Below are 23,125 nucleotides of genomic sequence, written 5' to 3'. Positions count from 1 at the left end.
AAAAAATATAAAAGACAAGTGTCATTGACACATAAAAAATACACAGGGAGAACAGAAAGTAATTCAGAAAAAACAGACAAACATGACAGTTTTTAAAGTAACAGGTTAAATTCATAATATACATTTAAAAAAGTAAGTAGTATATAGAAAAGAAATTCATAGTTTCACATGCAGTACTTTATTGTGTTCTATTTTTGTATATGGAAATGCTTATTTTTAATATCAAAATATTAAGTTCAAAGTAGAGATATTTTGAAAGAAAAAATAGATATATTTGGTGTCACTATATAAACTGAAGATTGTAAGTTTAGCACTATAGAGATCTCAGAGATTTTCTTGAATAATTTACCTTTCTTTAAGATACACTGTCACCAAGCAGATAGTGATGTGTTGTTAAATGGGCAATTTAGCATCTCATAGTGATAGTGAATTGAATTAGAGAGTAGCCCATTTTTGTGCTCAACTTTTTTCTCTCCATAAAAATAAACTCATCAATGAAACAAAGCATCATAATTTATTTGATTAGTATTATACAGTTAAAGTAAGATTTAAAGAAACACACCCACATAGATATAATTGCTTTCCCAGTAATCTCTTATCTTCTTAAACTGCTTAATTCAACCTAGATCTTCTCCAGTCTTGATCAGGACATCTCTGTTTAATTCATGCAAATGTTATATTTCAAATGAAAATTAAAGCCTCAAATTGCTTATAGATGTATAGAACTGTTAAACTGATAACAAATTTTACATACTTTTCCCCATTCTAACAAACTAACAGAAGAAATTTCACTTTACTGTCACTTATTTCTCATAGAATTGGCCTCAGTTTTCATTTAGTAAGAATAATTTTTCACTTACTCATAGTAAATGTGAAAACACTGAAAAACTATATAGTGCTTTGCAAATGAAAGTCATTTACTTTTATTATTTCCATTGTTGAAGCATTTTTGAAAAAATAAATATATGTTTTAGGTATATAAATTTAATCTTATTTTTCACAGGGATATTTGGTCTCTTGGCTGTGTCTTATATGAGCTGTGTACATTAAGGCATCCTGTAAGTATCAGATTAATTTTTAACTATTAAAGACATAAAAATATTAATTGTTGAAAGGAAAGAGATGCACTCTTTTTAATAACAACAACAACAGCAATATTAATAACTCAATTTTGCTTGAGAAGCAAGGAAATAAGCATTTACTAAGTGCTTACTATGGTAAGCAATGGTGATTAAAATAAAAGCAAGGTGTGGGACTTCAAAACCGAAGTCCAGAAAGTCTTTTTCCTTAATGAACAAGGAGGAAAACGAAGGCAAGCCGGACCAGTCCCTTCTACAACATTAGAACACACACTGTCTAGAAGTGTATCTTATAGAGAGATGTTCAGGGTGAACAGGCTGCAAGGATATCAGCCTTCTCCAGGACAAGGAGGGATGTTCTAGGTTGAGCCAGCCTTAAAGACCCATATAGTTTTGAAGTTTTGACCCGGAAAGATAATGGAAGTTTGGATCCATTCTCAAAATGAAAGCTTCAGGAGGACCGCACCAAGGGAATAATAGGGTGGGCACATTTATATAATATTTTAGGATTTCCTCAAAATCCTCCTATATATTAGAGAGTGTAGATAATCTCATTTTCCAGAGGAGGAAAAGGTGATTCATGGTGGTAGATTTTGAAGTAGTAACTAATAGGTTCTTAGTCGCCCAGGTTATAGAATAACATTAGTATATATGTCTGAAACAAGTAAAATAGGCAAAGCTGCCTCTGGTGTTTGTGACAGAGTGCACTGAGAGCAGAGTGGAAAGAGCTGGCTGTGGGATCAGAGGACCTGGGTTCAAATCTTGTTCATGTTGTCCAAGCCACTTAACTTTCCTGAACCCTAATTTTTTTCAACTGAAAAATGAGGGGAATGGTTTAGATGGCCTCTGAGGTCTTTCAGTTTGAGTTCTAGGAAGTGGGTGGGAAGGAAAAAGTATTTATATTGCACCTACAATATGCCAGACATTTTTGATCCTTCTGACATCCCTGGAAGGTAGGTGTTTTTATTATTCCCATTTTTACAACCAAGGAAACAGAGGGCAAATGACTTGCTCAGGGTCAGACACTGGTAAGCATCTGAAATTTGAACTCAGACCTTCCTGATACCAGACTCAGGTCTCTATGCACTGAATCACCTGCCTCCTAAAATGCCACAATTTAAGTGTGTGTCCTGGAAGTAAGTTGACAAATTAACATAATTATATGGAAGTGGAGTTTTAGTTATCTGTCTGGGTTGTGAGTCAGCCTGTGTGTGTGATGGGGGTAAATTCTGATGTCAGTCCCTGGAAAATTGAGGAATGAGGAGAGTGTGGGTCTGAAGTTACATGGAGAGTGGTATGCTTTGAGTTCTGAGAATGAGCATAAGCTGGTTTCCAGTTCTGATCCCCACAGAACAATAGCATCCTCTGCAGAAACTGATGACAACTCTCTGGCAGGTAGAAAGATCTAATTAGCATAGTTCTGGGCCCCAAGTCATTTTTTTTATACAGGAAAAGTGAATTCCTGTTGAGTGAGATAGAGCTCAAGCATCATCCTGAATCTGGAAGATGTATATGTGGGGGTGGGGGTGGGGGTGGGGAATGGTGGTGGTGGTGGTGGTGGTGGGACTTTCTTGGTCTCACTGTCAATAATAGCTTGAGGATACCAGGTAGAGTGTGTGTACAAAATTAGAATATATTTGTTGCTGAAGAAAAGCAGGGATGAAGCCAAATTAAAACAAGACCATGTGGGAGTAATCCCTGTTATACTCATAATTAGAGTAGGTCCAGTTGGTCACCCCACTTGAAACATGGTGAATTTGAAGAGTGTTTGGAGGAAATTCAATTCAACAAACTTCAATAAGTGCCTATTATGTGCAAAAATGGATATGCAAAGAAGAAAATGAACCCTATCCATACTTCAGGAGCTTAGCTTCTGTTAAGAGGGATACAGAACAATTTATACAGATAAGCATAATAAAAGGTAATTTGAGGAGGGAGTATTTTGGCATAATAAGCACTTAGTAAGTGGGGGTTGCAATGCTATGGGGGGAGAAGGGAATTAGGGTAGGTTTCACAGATGTGTTACCTGAGCTGAATCTTGAGGAAAGAAGATCTTGAAAGGTAGATATGAGGATGATATTAGGAACAGAGGAGGGTGGCTTGTGCAAAAGCATGAAGGTGAGAGTGTTAGATATTATCTGAAGTTTCTTATAAACTCATGTTTCCTTGATTGTTGTAATTAACTTTTTAAAAAGACCTGTGAATCATTATGGGGAACTCCCTTTACCAATTGTGAATCTACTCAATTTATTGTCTGAGAGAGATTTGCCTGGAGTATACAGTTCAAATTATTTGTCAAGGGTCCTACTTATGGGCTTGTTGATTTCAGAGGCAGGATTTGAACCCAAGAATTAAGGACTCCAAAGTCAGTTTTATGGCCTCCATGCCGCAGTGCCTCTCACATAACTGTCTCAACCTCAGCATTTTTCAGATTATCCTTTGAATGCTACTTGACTTTATCACCAATTTGAGTGATTGAAGTATAGTCTGCAATCCTCTACAGCACTTAGGAAATTCTTTCTTTACTTAGAGCCACAGTTTCCCCTTCCTGACCTCCAGCTCCACAACCATAAGAATCCTTTAAACAAAACCACTTAATTAACTGTTTCCTCTCCTCTCTAAGGGAAAGTATGAGTCCAGAAAATGTGAGATTAAAGACACAGAAGCAAGAATCTCAACTATGTTATATCAGCTTAAGAGGTGATCTATAATGTTGCCTATAAAGAAAGGAGACTGAATTTTGTGTTTTGAATGTGTTTGTAACATTAATCAGTCTCAATTATTTAGAAAAATACTTTGTATTTACAAATATATTAAGAGAGAATAAGAATATAAAGTATATAAAGTATACTTTACAAGTATATAAAAACTTCACAGAATAGCTTTACTATTTGGTTAGAAATATTAAATTCCATAATATCAGATGTGAACATTTTCAAATGTAAGTATGATCTTGGGCAAGTCAGATCACTTAGATCTGAATTTTCCCATCAATAAAATGAAAAGTGGGGCAGCTAGGTGGCGTAGTGGATAAAGCACTGGCCCTGGAGTCAGGAGTACCTGGGTTCAAATCCGGTCTCAGACACTTAATAATTACCTAGCTGTATGGCCTTAGGCAAGCCACTTAACCCTGTTTGCCTTACAAAAACCTAAAAAATAAATAAATAAATAAATAAATAAATAAATAAATAAATAAATAACATGAAAAGTTTGAATTAAGGGATATTTAAATTCCCTTGCAGTTGAAAAATATATAATCGTCTGCTCTCTATGGCTTCTATGTTGAAATTTGCCTATCTGCAGCTGGGCTTGCCCATCATGAAATGATTACACTCACCCACAATGGAGGGACTACCATTTAGAAATATTAATTCTCCTTTGCAGTAAACAGAATAAGCAACTCTTTCCCAAATGGAAACTAGTTTTTCTGCCCCTTTTTTTTTTTTTACTGTTTCAAGTCATTAAAGTGAATTTTTCAAACCGGAAATATCTCTTAAGAACCTTATAATGAGCTCATTAATTCATAACTTGGGCGGGGCCCAAGATGGCAACAAGAAAGGATCAAGTCCTAGGCTCTCTCTGATAAAACTCATAAACTAAGGACTGTAACTAAACTTTCGAGAGACAGAACCCACAAAGGGACCCAGTGAGGCAGTTCTCCTACTCAAGGTAACCTGGAAAAGAGCAGAAAGGCTCTGCTCCCCAGGGTTGGAGGGGCGGCCTGCCAGAGGGGTGGCCCGCCAGAGCCAAAGAACTTCAGCCTCCCCGAGGCAGCCCCAGGGTGCTGGGAGCCCCAGCTCACAGCAGCGGGGGAGTCTCCTGAGCTGCACCCTGGGGAGCACCAGTTACAAAGTGGGGGAACAGCGGGAGACCTCTGCCAGAGTGAGCATGTGGAGCCCAGCCCTCAGGGCACACAGCTAGCAGCTTGACCTCAGCAGGGCAGACCCAGGAAACAGAAGCAGGTGGAGCTGGTAAGCAGGAGCCCCCCAGGGCATGAGCCCATTGATCCTAGGGAGGGGAGTGAAGAGACAGAGACTGCCAAGCTCCATCCTCTACCCCTGGAACAAGTCTCTGGGACTCTGACCACATTCACATCCTGATCGCAGTCTAGGCCCCCCCATAGAACAGTAGGGCCCCCTCTACCTCAGCCCCGTGGCAGAGGGGGGTGCATGTGGTCATTCACAGACCAGGAGGGAGGACAGAGTCTCACATACTGAGACCCTTGTGGGAGTGTCCCAAAAGCTCAGGAAGCACCCCAAAACAGGCTTAGGCTGGGAAAATGAGCAGAGAAAAAAAGAGGAACACCATTGAGAAATATATTATCTATGATCCCAAGAAGGATCAATATACTCAGTCTGAAGATAAGGAAGCACAAGCTCCTGCATCTAAAGACTCCTCAAGGAAAACAGAAATTGGGCTCAGGCTATGACAGAGCTCACAAAAAGACTTTGAAAATCAAATGAGGGAGTTAGAAGAAAAACTGGGAAAAGAAATGAGAGAGATGCAGGAAAAACATGAAAATGAAGTCAGCAGCCTAGTCAAGGAAATCTAAAAAAATGCTGAAGAAAATAGCATGCTAAAAACCAGCTTAGGTCAAATGGATAAAACAGTTCAAAAAGTTATGGAGGAGAAGAATGCTTTAAAAAGCAAAATTGGCCAGATGGAAAAAGAGATAAGAAAACTCTCTGAGGAGAACAAATCCTTCAGACAAAGAATAGAATTCAAGGAGATTGATGAATTTACAAGAAATCAGGAATCAATACTTCAAAACCAAAAAAATGAAAAATTAGAAGAAAATGTGAAATATCTCATTGAAAAAATAACTGATATGGAAAACAGACTTAGGAAAGATAATTTAAAAATTATTGGAATACTTGAAAGTCATGATCAGGAAAGAGCCTTGACATCATTTTCAAAGAATTACTACAGGAAAATTGCCCTGATATTCTGGAAGCAGAGGGCAAAATAGAAATGGAGAGAATCCACCGATCCCCCCTGAGAAAGAGATCCCAAAAAACCAACCCCTAGAAATATTATAGCTAAGTTCCAGAACTCCCAATTCAAAGAGAAAATATTACAAGTAGCCAGAAGGGCACAGTTCAAATATCATGGAGCTGCAGTCAGGATCACACAGGACTTAGCAGCAACTACATTGGAAGCTTGTAGGGCTTGGAATACAATATACCGGAAGGCAAAAGAGCTTAGAATTCAGCCAAGAATGAACTGCCTAGCAAGGCTGAATGTCCTCTTCCAGGGAAAAAGATGGACTTTCAATGAACCAGGGGAATTTCAAATGTTCCTTTTGGAATGGCCAGAGCTGAACAGGTTTGATCTTCAGATACAGGACTCAGGTGAAGTATAGAGAGTGGAGGAGAGGGGGGAAATATGAGGGACTTAATGAGGATGAACTGCATGTATTCCTGCATAGAAAAATGACAGATAATACTCATATAAACCTTCTCAGTTAATAGAGCAGGTAGAGGGAGCTTTTATAGTTGAAGCACAGGAGAAAGCTGAATTCAAAAATAAAATACGGTGTAAAAATGGAGCCAATAGAAAAAAAGGGAAATGTAATGGGAGAAAGAAAAAGGAGAGGGGGAATAGGCCAAGATATTTCATATAACATTTTTCTTTATTACAATGAGCCATTGCAATGATATAGAAGGGGAGAGGCAAAGGGGAATGAGGGAACTTTGCTCTCATCAGAGGTGGCTAGGAGAGGAAACAGCATATATACTCAATGGGGTATAGGCATCTGGAGTAAGAAGGAGGGGGGAGCAGGGGGAAGGGGTGGGGATGTGAATAAAGGAGAAGAGGATGGACCATGGGGGGAGAGAGGTCAGATATAACACATTTTCTTTTTTACTTCTTGCAAGGGGCTGGAATTGGAAGGCCTGTCCAGGACCATAGGGCCAGGTGGATGCTGGGCCTAAGAGGTGGTATGGGGGCTCAGGGCTTCTTGGCCCCAGGACCAGGGATCTGTCTGCTGCACCACTCAGTGACCCTACAGCAGAATCAGAGTGAAAGGAGAGAGAAAATATAGTACATGGTAGTGGAGAAATAAGAAAGGAGGGAGTTGCGATCAGCAATGGCAACGTTGGAAAAATATGGAAGTAAATTTTGTGATGGACTTATCATAAAGAATGTGATCCACCCATGACAGAGTTGTTGGTGTTGGAACAAAGACTGAAGCACATTTTTTTATTATTATTATTTGGGGGAGGGTGCAGGGCAAATGGGGCTGGGTGGCCTGCCTGTAGATGCATGGCAAGGTGATCGTTGGTTGTCTGAGGCCAGATTTGGACCTAAGGTGCTCCTGGCTCAAGGGCCAATGCTCTGTCTGCCACCCAGCCACCCCTACTATTATTACTATTTTATTTTATTTTGGGTCTTTTTTTTCCTTCTTTTTGGGTTTTTGCAGGGCATTGGGGATCGGGTGGCTTGCTTGTCACACGGCTGGGTGATTGTTGGGTCTACGGGGCTGGATGTGGGCTTGGGTGCTCGTGGCTCCAGGGCTGGTGCTTCATCCATTGCCATTCATATCTACAATTATTACTATTATTTTTTTAATTTTAATTTTTTCCCTCCCCTTTACTTTATCACTCAAGCAAGTCTATATTTAGGGGGGGAGGGGGTATTTCATTTACTCTTAAACAAGAATATTTTATTAATGTAAAAAAACATTTGTACAAAATGAGAATAAAAAAATTAAAAAATTAAAAAAAATTCATAACTTGGTATACAACCTAGTGATGAGCTTCAGCCTCTGATGTTAGTTAGACTGGTTTTTAGATGACAGACATACCATCTGAGATGCCTGTGTATCTTCAGAGGACCTGTCTTTGTTTGTATTCTGCTGGTTTAGTTTCAGATTCCCAGGATCATTCAACCAGCACCAGGTGTTACCATAAGGTGACTAGAAAGTGCTTTACAAAAAAAAAAGAAAGAAAGAAAGAAAGAAAAGGAAAGAGAGAGAGAGAGAGAGAGAGAGAGAGAGAGAGAGAGAGAGAGGAAGGAAGGAAGGAAGGAAGAAAGAAAGAAAGAAAGAAAGAAAGAAAGAAAGAAAGAAAGAAAGAAAGAAAGAAAGAAAGAAAGAAAACTTTAACCCTGATATCAATGATTAAAAGATAGTGATTTTAACTTGTTTCATAGGTTCCATGGTCAAAGAATTCATTGCCCTGTGTTTATCAAGTGCATCTGGTGATATTCTTTCCTTATCCTTAGTTAAGCTGCTCCATAGCAGATCATAATTGTTATAATAATTAGCATGTATATGGCAATTTAAGATTTACAAAGTACTTTATGTACATTAGATGTTAGGAGCTAGTATCACCTTTGCTTTACAGAAGAAGAAATTGAGGCAAAGAGAGTGACTTGTTCAGGGTAGTCCTTGTTCAGTTTCAAATCCTTCTATCCTCCACATGACCAAGTTCATGGTCCTTGTTTAATGACACTAAACATCTCATCCTCTGCCATTTCCTTTTCCTTTTGTCTTCAATCTTTCCTATCATCAGTGTTTTTTAAAGGTCTAATCTCATGTGGCCAAAGTAGTAGTTAAGTTTCAGCTTCAGTGTTTGCTCTTTCAGTGAATAATCTGATTTTATTTCTTAAAGGATTGACTAAATTGGTTCTTTTTTTTTTGCTATCTTCTCCAGCACCACAATTTGAAAGTATTCATTCTTCAGTACTCAGCTTTCCTAAAAATCTATCTCTCATAGCCATACATTGCTACTGGAAAAAAATAGCTTTGACTAACAGACCTTTATCTGCAAAGTGATGTCTGCTTGTTATCCACATTTTCCAAAGCTTTCCTTCCAGGAGCAAGCATTTTTAATGTCATGGCTGCCATTGCTAACTGCAGTGATCTTTGAGCCCAGGAATATAAAAATCTTACGCTGCTTCCATTCCTTCTTGCCTTATTTGCCAGGAAGTGATGGGACCAATAGAATGATTTTCTCAGGGTTTTAATGTTAAACTTCAAGTCAGCTTTTTCACTTTCCTTTTTCACCGTCAATAAAAGGCTTCTTAATTCCTCTTCACTTCCTGCCCAGGGTCACACAGCCAGTAAATATCTTGAGTCTGGATTTGAACTCAGCATTCCTATCTACAATGATACGTAGCTGCCTTAGATTTTTAGGCATCGTTACTAGGATAATTCTTGAATTCTTTCCAGCTTGTTAAACCATCAAATGCTTTTGCTTTCCTGGCATAACCTGTTAACACATAGGGATCCTTCTGCACTGATCTATACTGATAGAAGAAACACTTCCATTGTTAACATCACAGCTCCACTGAAATATCCAAGTCATATAGTGATAATATTAATAATTAGTAACTATATACATAGTTATTGCATATAGCTCTATAGTAATGAGATTATTATTAAGATAATATAGTAATATCTATATGTAGCTATGGAAAAATATATTTCTTACCCAGTATCATTTATCTTTTGACATTTTAGTTTGAAGGTACCAGCTTACACCAACTTGTGCTCAAGATCTGTCAGGCACGATTTGACCCCATCTCTCCAAAGTTTTCTTCTGACCTACAGATTCTAGTTACTCAACTTTTTAAAATACCACCTCGAAATCGGCCATCAATTAATTCCATCTTGAAAAAGCCCTTCTTGGAGAAACTCATTGCCAAATATTTGACTCCTGAGGTGAGTTTCTTGGCCAGACTCCTTGGATTTTGACCAATGTTTTGATAAAATCTCTGAGATAATCACACATTGTGGGTTTTATTTTTAGGTAATGCATGAAGAATTCAGCCATACACTAATACATAGAAAGAGACCACCAACAGCAAATCCTGTAACTAATCTTGCCCAAGGTAAGAGTTTTTTAGTCTCAATTATCAAAAAGCACTTATTAAGGGTTTTCTGCAGATAATATTGTGCTAAATGGTACAAAATGAGTTAAAGTGTACTGTTCCTCTCCTTATGAGGCTTAACGAAATAACTCACAGTGAAATAACTTAGTTCTCAGGGTGGCTAGGTGGTGCATTGGATGGAGCACCGGCCCTGGAGTCAGGAGTACCTGGGTTCAAATCCGGTCTCATACATTTAATAATAACCTAGCTGTGTGGCCTTGGGCAAGCCACTTAACCCCATTTGCCTTGCAAAAACCTAAAAAAAACACTTAGTACTTTGACATTCCAATGACTCTCATGGCCTTGGCCTCTTCCTACCTTTCCAGTCTACTTCCACCTTTCTCCCACAACACACTTTGCAGTCCAGTGACACTGGCCCCCATACTGTTTCTCACACCAGATGTGCAACTCCTCACTCTTGAGTTTTTCTCTGGTCATTCCCATAGAATGTTCTTCTTCCTCACCTCCATCTCTAACTTTCCTAGTTTTCTTCAAGTCTCAGCTAAAACATTATGGTCTGCAAGAAGTCTTTCCTGGTCATCTTTAAATATTCTCTCAGAGTCTACTTCCAATGTATCCTGTATTTATCTTGTTTACTTATAATTGTTTGCAAGTTGTCACCCTATTAGATTCATAGAGTAGATCCTTATTATTACATTAAGATCTTTCAGAGGAGAAATTATATCTTCAGCATTTAACACAGTTCCTGTGTTTAAATTTAAATTTGAATTTAACAGTAGATGATTGGGGTGGCTAGGTGGCGTAGTGGATAAAGCACTGGCCTTGGAGTCAGGAGTACCTGGGTTCAAATCCGGTCTCAGACACTTAATAATTACCTAGCTGTGTGGCCTTGGGCAAGCCACTTAACCCCATTTGCCTTGCAAAAACGTAAAAAAACCCAGTAGATGATTAATAAATGCTTGACAATGAATACTTTGAGGTCCGAGGTAGTACCAGAATTATTACATCATTGACAAATGAAAACATTGAGACTCTGAGAGTTTTGGGGGACTTGTGGGCCAGGGTCCCAAATTATAATCTTTGTGTTAGCAGCAATCTCAAAAAGTATTGTAGCTTTAAAGCTTGAAGGGAACTTGTTGAAGTCATCTAGTTCAATAGTTTCATTTTGAAAATGAGATAACTGAGGCCTAGATAAGTTAAATAACCTTTCTGAGGTCATATGCTTGTAAGTAGCAGAGTCAGGATTTGAATATAGGTCTTCTGACTCCCATGCTAGCACTCTTTTCATTGTACCATATGATTTGTCACATATTTTGGATGATTTTCTCATTCTCTTGGTCTTAGTTCCCACATAGGAAACAAGAGAATGATATTGCATTGTAGTATTTTGTGGCATACTGAGATCAATTGCCAATGTGTAATTATGCAATTTATACTACCATAGAGAAAGTTTTTATTATTTCATTGACTGCTTATCCATATTCAGAACTTCCTTCAGGAAACCTGGAATACAGCAGATGTCTAGGTCTATCAATGTGGTTCAAGGACATGAAATTCCTATGCAAGCACCCAAGTTAACAATATCAAGAACAAGACAGTTTTAATTTAATCTCTTAGAAAATGAAAAATAACATAAAGGACTCATAGGCATCTATGACAATCAAGACATTCTCTTTCTGTCTGGTGAGTCTTGCTTTCCATCTAGGAAAATACTTAGGCCTCTAGTCTCAAATGAACCATTCTAAGGGTTTAGACTCCTCTGGGAAATAAACGTGGGATGGATAAAGAGGCCAAACCCTTTCCATTGGATCTGCACTATCCAGATACCTGGTGGTACTTGTGGAAGGCAAAAATCTGGGTATTGCTGCTCTGTATAGTAGCTCAGTCCCTTGATGCTCCTCTGCTCTAGAGTTGTTCTCATTCCTAGTTCAAGAGCTCTCCCCATCCTTCCAGAAGGTTGGGATTCAGCCACTCCTATCACTCAGGGATGTGTTTCTCCCTCTCACTGAGAGTTTCAGTCCCTGGCTCTCTGTCACTGGTACGATGGGAAGTGACACAAGACTGACACTGAAATCAGTGATATGATGGTAATATTCTCTGTAGTAGAGAAAGTAAGCAGAAGGAAAATCATAGGGGAAATCATTATCTTTATCTTTCTTTGCCAGATTTAATTTGAGTTAGCAATAGGAAATCCAATTCAGAGTGCACTGAAGACAGATTGCCTTGTCTGACTAGTTTGAACAGGAACATTTAGGGCTGGGCAAGTAGATAATAACATTAAATTTTTTTTAATATTAGGGGTTAAAGGGAACAGGAAACCAAAGAGGGTTTGGATAAATGTAAATAAGGACCAATTCCTAGGTAAATAGCAGTTCTCCCTGAATTACTGTTATTAAGCAATGCTAATTGAGAGAACCTTTTTAATAACAATAACTCATCCTTATATAATAAAACTTGTCAGGTGTTCTCAAAACGCCCTATGAGTGAGGTACTATATTGTCACTGTCTTACAGAAACATGAAGACAAGATCTTCTGTGCACAGTTTAGAGATGAACTATGATCCAGTGGTTCTCATCCCTGAGCATTCTTTGGTGTTATAAGTCATGGGGATGACATCAGTAAGCAAGTCCCAAGGCCAGCTTTTATTAGGGTGAACCTGTATGCTCATTCATTCCCACACATGCTTCCTGTGATTTTTTTTTTGAGAAAGAGATCCACAACAAAAGCTGTAAGATACAGGAAGGCAAACCCTTCAAGCATCTCACCCTCTTCTCTTGGGTCCTTTGATAAAGCTGATGGCTTTTAGCTATTCTATGTATCTCTTATCCACTCTTTTTAATTTGATAATGCTCATAGCATTGAGGACTCTTGTCTGCTCCCCTCTTATACCTCCTACTCTTCTCCTAGGTCATGGATATATTCATCCACAACTCTTTTTTTTTCAGGGTTTTGCAAGGCAAATGGGGTTAAGTGGCTTGCCCAAAGCCACACAGCTAGGTAACTATTAAGTGTCTGAGGCCAAATTTGAACTCAGGTACTCCTGACTCCAGGGCTGGTGCTCTGTCCACTGTGTCACCTAGCTGCCCCTTTATCCACAACTCTTAATCTGTATTATAAGATGTTGGGAGCTGTGTGAAATGGATTCAATCTTTCTACAGTCACTGCCACAACTACTGCTTCTCCTTTTATACTACTACAATGATGGACTTCAAACAATAATCTAACCAATCAGTTGGTTTTGCTGTGGTTCAGTTGTATCTGACTCTTTTTGACCCCATTTGGGGTTTTCTTTTTTTTTAAATTTAAGGTAATAGAGTTAAGTGACTTGCCCAAGGTCATATAGTCAGGTAAGTATTATGTGTCTGAGGTCAAATTGGAACTCAGGTCCTCCTGACTCCAGGGCCGCTGCTCTATTCACTGAGCCACCTAGCTGTCCCCGATTTGGGGTTTTGTTGGCAAAGATCCTGGAGTGCTTTGCCATTTCCTTCTCCAGCTCATTTTACAGATGATGAAACGAAGGCAAACAAGGTTAAGTGAGCTGCCCAAGGTCACACAGCTAGTATCTGAGGCCATATTTGAACTCATGAAGATGAGTCTTCCTGATTCCAAATCCAGTGCTCTAACTGTACCACCTTAAATAGCATTTATTATTAAACACCTACTCTCTCTCTCTCTCTCTTATATATATATATATATATATAAAATGTTAAGTGCTGGGAATACAAAGAAAGCCAAAAGAGAGTCAGCCCCTGAATTTGAGGATCTCACAGTTTAATGGGGGAGACAATAGGCAAACAATTATGTACAAATACGATGTAGAAAGGATAAACTCAGAGTTGTCTTGAAGGGAAGGCACTAAGATGAAGGAGGACTGGGAAAGGCTTCTTGTAGAAGGTGGGACTTCAGCTGAGACTTGAGGGGAGCCAAGGAAAGCAGGAGGCAGAGAGGAGCAAGGGAGAGTGATCCATACTTAGGGAAGTCAATGAAACTGCTCTGTATTGGGAAATTGAGTGTTGTGTGTGAGGAACAGCAAGGAGGTCAGTGTCACTGGATCTACAAAGAAACCTGGGAGTGAGTGAAGTGTTGGGTAAGTAAGGACTGGGAAAGTAGCAGGGAACCAGGAGGAAGTAGTATCCTGCAAGCCTAGAGAGAAGAGAATATCAGGAAGAGAGTGATCAGCGGTGTTTAAAAGCATAGAGGTCAAGAAGGATGAGGACTGAGGAAAGCACATTAGATCTGACAATTCAAGAGCTCATTAGAAACTTTGGAGAAGGTAATTTTAGTTGAATAAAGTGACCAAAAGTCAGACCATAGAGGGATATGAAGAGAGTAGGAGAGGAGGAGAAGGAGGCGCTGAAGCTGACCTCACAAGTTCAGTTAAAGAGGCAGGAGCGATATGGGACAGTAATTAGTGGGGAAATGGATGGATCAAGTGAGATTTGGTTTGTTTGTTTTGAGAATGGGGGAGACATAGGCATGTTTGGAGCCAGTAGAAAAGCAGACAGTAGACAGGGAGAAATGAGGATAAGTGAAATGGTGGGGATTACAGACAGAGCAATATGCTGGAGGAGATGGGATTAAATGAGATTACGTGTCAGGTAAAGGAGTTAGCTTTGACAAGGAGAAAGGCAATACTTTTATGTGTCTTCTTAGCACTCCTATATCTCAAGATCCTGAAAAATGTATAAATTCCTGTCAGACCCCTAATAAAAAACACTAGCTACTAGAAAGCCTTAAGGCAAAGAGTTGACAGTTACTTCTGGCTTTTCCCATTCTGGGCTGTTGATTATACACTAATGTCTTGCTTCAAAATGATTTCTTTCAGTAATACCTTATCCTGGGGGAAGGGTGGTTTTTTTAAAAAGAATTTGTATGTTCTCTCTTTGCATTTTCTAAGAGGGCCAGAATTCCAGGTTAGCCACTGTATTTACTGGCTCACTGGGGAGTTATAATATCTTTTCTCTAGAACCAACATAAATATTGGACCTTGAAAAGAAAAAGAAAATACCCAGGACAGCCATGTCTTCATCCTCTCTAGCTTCCATTTATTACTCTTTAAACTTTCTCATCTCTAGGTCTAGGTTTTCAGGTCCTTTTCTGTGTTCTCTTTCCCCATTAGAATATAAACTTCTTGAGGGGCTGTCTTTCTGTTTGCATTTGTAGCACAGTGCTAACAGTGGCTTAGATAAATCTGTGGTGCGATGGAATGCAGGTTGCAATTACTCTATGTCAAAATTTATTTACTTAATTATAAAATTAGGAAATATAATAATAGTATTACTAATATAATAATTAGTGTGAAATGTTTATGCATTCTGATTATCTCTTCTTTCTTTAAAAACCGCATAAATAAGGTCCAAAAATGCAGAAAAAAAGATTCCAGGGTAATCCACCAAAATCTAAGAATTTGCTACCTCCTAAGAGACAGGAATTGCTACCCAGAAAAGGGTGGATACCTCCTAGAGTTCAGAAGCCATTACTGGTGAGTTCCCCATTTCATCTTTATCTGAAGGTACTTTATTTTTGATCAATCTGCAAACATTTATTAAGTGTTCACAGTATGTGCTAGGCAATAACCGTAAAAAATGAAACCACATCTGCTTCTAAGAATTTATATTATCTTGAAAAAGGTATACACATATACATATATACCCACATGCACACAACACATATAATACAGTCACACATGTGTACATACATATAGGGTGACATGTGTCTACACATATAGACGTGTGATGCAAAGACATATATGTGTATCTACATATAAACATGCACAAAGAAATACGTATATGTGTGTATATACTCAATTTTGGGGGGAGGGGATCACCAGTAGCTAAAGGGATCAACAAACACTTTATGTAGGAAAATGACTCTTGAATAAAATTTTGAAGGAAATAAGGGATTTCAAGAGGCAGAGGTAAGATAAAGCAGTTAAAATGTTGGGTGTGAGGAACAGGAAGAAGGCTAGTTTTCCTGATCTGGAAGGGTTGAAATGTATAAAACTAGCATGGTGGACTGGATTCAAGTTATAAGAGACTAAGTCAAGTCAAAATTGAAGTTCTTATATTTGTGTCAGACACTGTGGTGAGTTCTGGGACTACATAAACAAAGAGAAAGACAACTCTTCAAGGAGCTTACATTCTAATGGGGAAGAGAAACATAAAAGGGGACTGAAATCTAGTCACTGGCATGATAGAGAAACTCTACAGTCAAGAGTGGAACCTGGAGACAGTGAAGAAATGTGGCTTGGGCATTTTCCTTAAAATGTTGGTTCCAGAAGAAACCAGCCAGTCAGAGGAAGGAGCCCCAGTAGTAGAGAATATTTCTAGGGCAAGAAGTCCAGAGATAGAGTGAACTTTCAGAGTGAATAAACTTCTGTGGAATGATCAAGAAAATGGAGCCTAGGAGAGGATGAAGATCTGGCTTGCTTGGGCATTTTCTTTAAAATGAAGATTCTAGGAGAAATAACCAATCAGAACAGGGTAACCAGAAAAGATTGCACCTGATCTACAAAAAAAAAAAAAAAAGAATAAGTGGAATTTAAATATTAATAGGAATTATTTCTAAGATATTTTTGAATCAACATTCATTAGCAACTCATTGGTAGCTTTTGGTTAGGGTCAGTCTGAAAAGAGTCAGAAGAATCTAGGTTCAAAACTTGGCTCTGATACTTTATAGTCTAAACAACATGTCTAAAACTGAACTTATTATCTTTCCTCCCAACCCTCTTCTCTTTTGTACTTCCCCTATTATTGTAAAGTGCGTTTCCATTTCCCCTTTGCAATGAATACATATTTTGTAGATCTAGACAATATACTATACTGGGTAATGGGGATATAGATACAAAGAATGAAATAATTCCTATTCACAAGGAACACACAACCTAACAGGACAGATGATGAATATAAGATGAATAAATATTAAAAGAATAACAGACTTTCGGCCAAGGTGGCGGAGAGAAGACAGGCACAGTTCTAAAGTCTCCTGATCTTTCCCCATCTATGATATAAAACAAACCTCTTAACAGAAATCTGACCCACAAAACCTAGAAAGAAAAGCCAGGAGAAAGAACATCTATCTCAGGATTTGTCTCTGCAGCCGTGGGTGAGTCCGGGAGCAGAGGGTGGATCAGCTGTGGATCAGCCTGATTAGGGGCTGGATTGGAGCCCCTGGTGCCTGAGGGCCCAAGTGCGGGACCTGCTTGATCAGCAGAGAGACTAGACCATGGGGGCTTGGGTCTACTAGGGAGCAGAGGCATTGGTGTTGGCACTGGCCTTCTGGAGCTTGTTGACAGGGCTGGGGGAAGAGTTTGGGTGCAGGAGAGCTGCAGATACCATCCCTGGGCTCCTCTGGTCTGAGGAATTCCAAGTCCACACCTCCATTGCAGCTGAGGCCTCTTTCCAGAACAAACACAATCACAGACTACTTCTGCCTCAGCCACAGGTGTGTGAGCAGAAGAACCAGCCCAGCTGACAATAGGGAGAGGGATGACCTCATCCCAGGGTAAAGCCCACCATTGATTGAAGGCAAAAGTATTTAATAGTTTTGATTGTGCCCTTCAGGCTAAGGGAGAAGGCCTCAATCAAGGTCACAGACACTACAGAGAAAGCAACAAGCACCTCCTACTGGCCAGCTGGAGAAATTGCACTCAGTGAATAAAGCCTCTAGGGATCCCAACACCAAACCTCTGTGAACCAGCCCCTCCCCAACTCAAGGTCTTAGCAAAATGAAGAAAGGTCAGTGGAAAGGTAGATCCACAGAAAAATTCTAATTCAGAGAGACCTAGAACCTTTGAAGAGAATATGATCTGGTCTCCAGCACAGAAAGACTTGCTTGAAGAAATAAGGAAGGAGTTTAAAAATCAATTGGAAAATTTGGAAAAAGAAACCCAAGAGAAGATTAACACCTTGCAACAAGAAAACAAATCATTGGAAAATATAATTGGATAAATACAAAATGAGAATAAGTCTCTCAGATCTTCAACTGGACAAATACAAAATGAGAATAAATCTCTCAGATCCTCAATTGGACAAATACAAAATGAGAATAATTCTCTCAAATCCTCAATTGGGCAAATGCAAAAAAGAAAATAATTCTCTCAAAACCTCAATTGGTCAAATGGAAAGCTCTTTCAAAAGTAGAATTGACCAAGTGGAAAAGGAGTTGCAAAAGGTAAATGAAGAAAACTCTTCCCTAAAAAAAGAATGGAGTCTGTGGAAACTAATGACTTCATGAGCAAGAGCCTGTTAAACAAAATAAAAAAACAGAAGAAAATGTAAAATACCTCATCAGCAAAACCACTGACCTCGAGAATAGATTGAGGAGGGGAACCTGAGAATTATTGGATTTCCTGAAAACATTGAAGAGAAAAAAAAAAGCCTGGACTTAATATTATAGGATCTAGTGATGAAAAATTGCCCTGATATCATGGAACCAGAGGGCAAAGTAATTATTGAAAGAATACATCGATCCCCTCCAGAAAGAGATTCTAAAATGAAAACACCAAGGAATGTTGTGGCCAAATTCCAGAACTATCAGATAAAAGAGAAAATCCTGCAAGCAGCCATAAGGAAACAATTTAAATACCAAGGAACCACAGTAAGGAGAACACAGGACATGGCTGCATCAACTTTAAGGGATCAAAGGGCCTGGAACGAAATATTCTGAAGAGCAAGGGAGCTTGGAATGCAGCCAAGAATCCACTATCCCACAAATCTGAGCCTTCTTTTTCAGGGGAAAAGATGGACATTTAACAAAATAGAAGAATCCCAAAAGTTCCTCATGAAAAGACCAGAGCTAAACAGAAAATTTGGACATCAAACAGGAGGTTCAAGAGACACATGAAAAAGTTAAAAAAAAAAAGGAGGGGAGTATAGAAAAAAAAACTGCTATCCTATAAGTTGAAACTGGCTATATCTCAGCATGGGGGAAAAGATTCTTGTAACTCTTGAGAATTGTAACTCTACAGAGAGAATAAACCTAGCCAGAAGTGATGGACACTCATGACTTATCCATGAGACTGCTACACAATGGGATGAAACTGGCTATAACTCCATTTGGGAGAAAGACTGTAATAACTCTCAAGAATTGTAACTCTATTAGATAGAATGTACTTAGCTAGAAGTGATGGATACTCAGAATTTTCTATGACTCAGATAGAATGATTTTAAAAACACTATCTCCTTAAAAAGGGGGACAGGAAGGAGATGGGAGGAGAGAGGGGATTGAATGGGGTGAATCTCATTACACTAAGAGGTACAAAATACCTATGGTAGTAGAGGGGAAGAAAGGAGGAGATGAGAAATACCTGAATCTTCTTCTCATCAGACTTGGCTGAAAGTCAACTGATACACATACTTAGTTAACTTAAAAAACATCTAACCTTTCAAGTATTAAAAGGGGAAAAGGAGGGCGGATGGAGAAAGAGAGTGGGAGAGAAAAAATAAGGGGAACTAACAAAAGGAACAGAAGGGAAAAAGGAATAAGGGAAAGGGGGAAGAAAGAGGAGGGGGTGGATATAGGAGGACAAACACACTGAAGGGGGTAGTATTCAGGAACAAAAAAACTGGGGAATATGGATAAGGGGGGAAGGGGGAAAATATAAACAGAGGGAAGATAGCATGGAGGGCAATAAAGAATTAGTAATCATAACTTTGAATGTGAATGGGATGAACTCTCCCTTAAAATGTAAGCGAATAGCAGAGTGGATTAAAAACCAGAATCCTACAATATACTGCTGACATGAAACTCATTTGAAGCAGAGAAATACATATAGAGTAAAGGTAAAAGGTTGGAGCAAAATATATTTTGCTTCTGCTGAAGTGAAAAAAGCAGGGGTAGCAATCCTTATCTCAGATAAAGTAGCTGCAAAAATAGATATCATTAAAAGAGATAAGGAAGGAAACTTTATCCTCCTAAAAGGTACCATGGACAATAAGGTTATTTCAATACCGAATATACATACACCCAATGGGATAGCATCCAAATTCTTAGAGGAGAAGCTGAAAGAGCTACAGGAAGACATAGACAAAAACTCTACTAGTGGGAGACCTCAACCTCCCTCTCTCAGATCTAGATAAATTGAATCATAAAATAAACAAGAAAGAAGTTAAGGAGGTAAATAGATTGTTAGAAAAATGAGATATGGTAGACTTATAGAGGAAATTGAATGGGGATAGAAAGGAATATACTTTTTCTCTGCAGTACATGGCACTTATACAAAAATTGACCATATACTAGGACATAAAAACCTAATGATCAACTGCAGAAAGGCAGAAATAGTGAATACATCTTTCTCAGATCACAATGCAATAAAAGTCATATGCAATATTGGGCCAAGGAGATATAGTCCCAGAACCAATTGGAAACTGAACAACCTCATTTTAAAGAATGAGTGGACCAAAAAACAAATCATAGAAAGAATTAATCATTTTATCCTAGGTAATGACAATAACAAAACAACATACCAAAACCTATGGGATTCACTCAAAGAGGCTGTCAGGGGATATATTATATCTTTAAATGCTTACATGAATAAATTAGAGAAAGAGGAAATCAATGAACTAAATATGCAACCAAAAAAATTAGAGAAAGAACAAATTAAAAATCCCCAATTAATTAGAAATTCTAAAAATTAAAGGATAAATTAATAAAATCGAAAGCAAAAAACTATTGAATTAATAAATAAAACCAAAAGTTGGTTTTATGAAAAAACCAATAAAATTGGTAAACCTCTGATCAATTTGATTTAAAAAAAAGAAGAAAACCAAATTGCTAGTATCATAAATGAAAAAGGTGAACTCACCACCAATGAGGATAAAATTAAAGTAATAATTTGAAATTATTTTGTCCAACTCTATGCCAATAAATTTGACAATCTAAGTGAAATGGATGAATATTTACAAAAATATAAGTTTCCCAGGTTAAAAGAAGAGGAGAATAAATACCTAAACAACCCTACCTCAGAAAAAGAAATTCAACAAGCCATCATTGAACTCCCCAAGAAAAAATCTCCAGGGCCTGATGAATTCACAAGTGAATTCTACCAAACATTTAAGGAACAATTGGTTCTAATTCTATATAAACTCTTTGGAAAAATGGGAAGATGGAACTCTGTCTAACTCTTTTTAAGAAACCAATATGGTGCTGATACCTAAGCCAGGAAGAGTTACAACAGAGAAAGAAAACTATAGATCTATCTCCCTGATGAATATAGATGCAAAAATCTTAAATAAAATCTTAGCAAAATCATTATACCAAGTTATCACTGGGATAATACATTATGATCAAGTAGGATTTATCCCAGGAATGCAGGGTTGGTTCAATATTAGGAAAACTGTTAGTATAATCAATTATATCAACAACAAACCTATCAGAAATTATATGATCATATCAATAGATGCTGAAAAAGCTTTTGATAAAATACAGCACCTATTCTTACTAAAAACACTAGAGAGTGTAGGAATAAATGGACTGTTCCTTAGAATAATTAGCAATAGCTATCTGAAACCATCAACAAGCATTATATTTAATGGGGAGAGGCTAGAGGCATTCTCAATAAGATCGGGGTGAAACAAGGGTGCCCATTATCACCACTACTATTCAATATTGTATTAGACATGTTAGCTTCAGCAATTAGAGAGGAAAAAGAAATTGAAGGAATTAGAATTGGGAAGGAAATGACAGAACTCTCACTCTTTGCAGATGACATGATGGTCTACCTAGAGAATCCCAAGAAATCATCCAAAAAAACTACTGGAAACAATTAGCAATTTTAGCAGAGTTGCAGGATATAAAATAAACCCTCATAAATCCTCAACTTTTCTATATATGTCTAGCAAGATATAGCAGGAAGAGCAAGAGAGAGAAATTCCACTCAAAGTACCCTCAGACAATATAAAATACCTGGGAGTCTATTTGCCAAGACAGACTTGGAAACTTTTTGAAAACAATTATAAAACATGTCTCACACAAATTAAATCAGATTTAAATAACTGGGCAAATATCAACTGGATAGGTAGAGCTAATATAATAAAAATGACAATTCTACCAAAGCTAAACTACCTGTTTTGTGCCCTACCATCAAAATTCCAAAAAATTACTTTAATGAATTAGAAAAAATTGCAAGTAAATTCATATGGAGAAATAAAAAGTCAAGAATTTCTAGGAATTTAATGAAAAAAAAGTGCAAAAGAAGGAGACTAAGCCCTAAATGATCTAAAATTATATTATAAAGCATCAGTCATCAAAACTGTTTGGTATTGACTAAGAAATAGAGTGGTGGACCAGTAGAATAGACTGGGTGCAATAGCAGGAAAGGTTTATAGCAATCTGCTGTTTGATAAACCCAAAGAGTCCAACTATTGGGATAAAAACTCTCTCTTTGATAAAAACTGCTGGGAAAATTGGAAGTTAGTATGGAAAAAAACTTAGATTATACCAATACCTCACACCCTTTACCAAGATAAAATCCAAATGGATACAGGATTTAGACATAAAAAAACAATACTATAAGCAAATTAGAAGATCAAGGACTAGTTTACCTGTCATATATGGAAAGTGGAGCAGTTTATTACTAAGGAAGAGATGGAGAACATCACCAAAAACAAACAAGATGATTTAATTGCATTAAATTAAACTTTTGTAAAGATAAAACCACTATAACCAAGATCAAAAGAAATGTAGTAAACTGGGAAACAATCTTTACAACTAATGATTCTGACAAAGGACTCATTTCTAAAATATACAGAGAACTGAGTCATATTTTTTTTTTAAAAAGTCATTCCCCAATTGACAAATGGTCAAAAGATATGCAAAGACAATTTACAGATGAGGAGATCAAAACAATCGATAGTCATATGGAAAATTGCTCTAAATCTGTAATTATTAAAGAAATGCAAATTAAAGCTTCTCTGAGGTACCACCTCACACCTGTCAGACTGGCCAATATGACCAGAAAGGATAATGATCATTGTTGGAAGGGTTGTGGGAAATCTGGGACACTATGTTGCCCAAAGGGCAACAAAAACGCGTATACCCTTTGATCCAGCATTGCCAGTACTGGGTCTATACCCTGAAGAGTTGATGAAAAAGGGTAAAACCATCACTTGTACAAAATATTCATAGCAGCCCTGTTTGTGGTGGCAAAGAATTGGAAATCAAGTAAATGTCCTTCAATTGGGGAATGGCTTAGAAAACTGTGGCATATATG

The 23,125-nt window shown here is 38.0% G+C and overlaps 1 protein-coding gene across 6 annotated transcripts in view; it reads left to right on the top strand.

Annotated features, from left to right (window-relative positions):
- The window catches only part of NEK5 (NIMA related kinase 5), a 118,037-nt gene that overhangs the window by 33,496 nt on the left and 61,416 nt on the right, over window positions 1-23,125 (top strand). For all 6 annotated transcript variants that reach the window (XM_074217199.1, XM_074217198.1, XM_074217197.1 and 3 more), the window contains 4 exons: window positions 1,004-1,058; window positions 9,544-9,744; window positions 9,833-9,914; window positions 15,270-15,397. In XM_074217199.1, the coding sequence (XP_074073300.1) occupies window positions 1,004-1,058; window positions 9,544-9,744; window positions 9,833-9,914; window positions 15,270-15,397 (466 nt within the window). The remainder of the gene's footprint in view (window positions 1-1,003; window positions 1,059-9,543; window positions 9,745-9,832; window positions 9,915-15,269; window positions 15,398-23,125) is intronic.

This window comes from Macrotis lagotis, chromosome 1, assembly GCF_037893015.1.
Source record: "Macrotis lagotis isolate mMagLag1 chromosome 1, bilby.v1.9.chrom.fasta, whole genome shotgun sequence".
NCBI lineage: Eukaryota > Metazoa > Chordata > Mammalia > Peramelemorphia > Peramelidae > Macrotis > Macrotis lagotis.
Note: the sequence above shows the minus strand (reverse complement) of the source record. Positions and strands in the feature narration are given on the sequence as shown.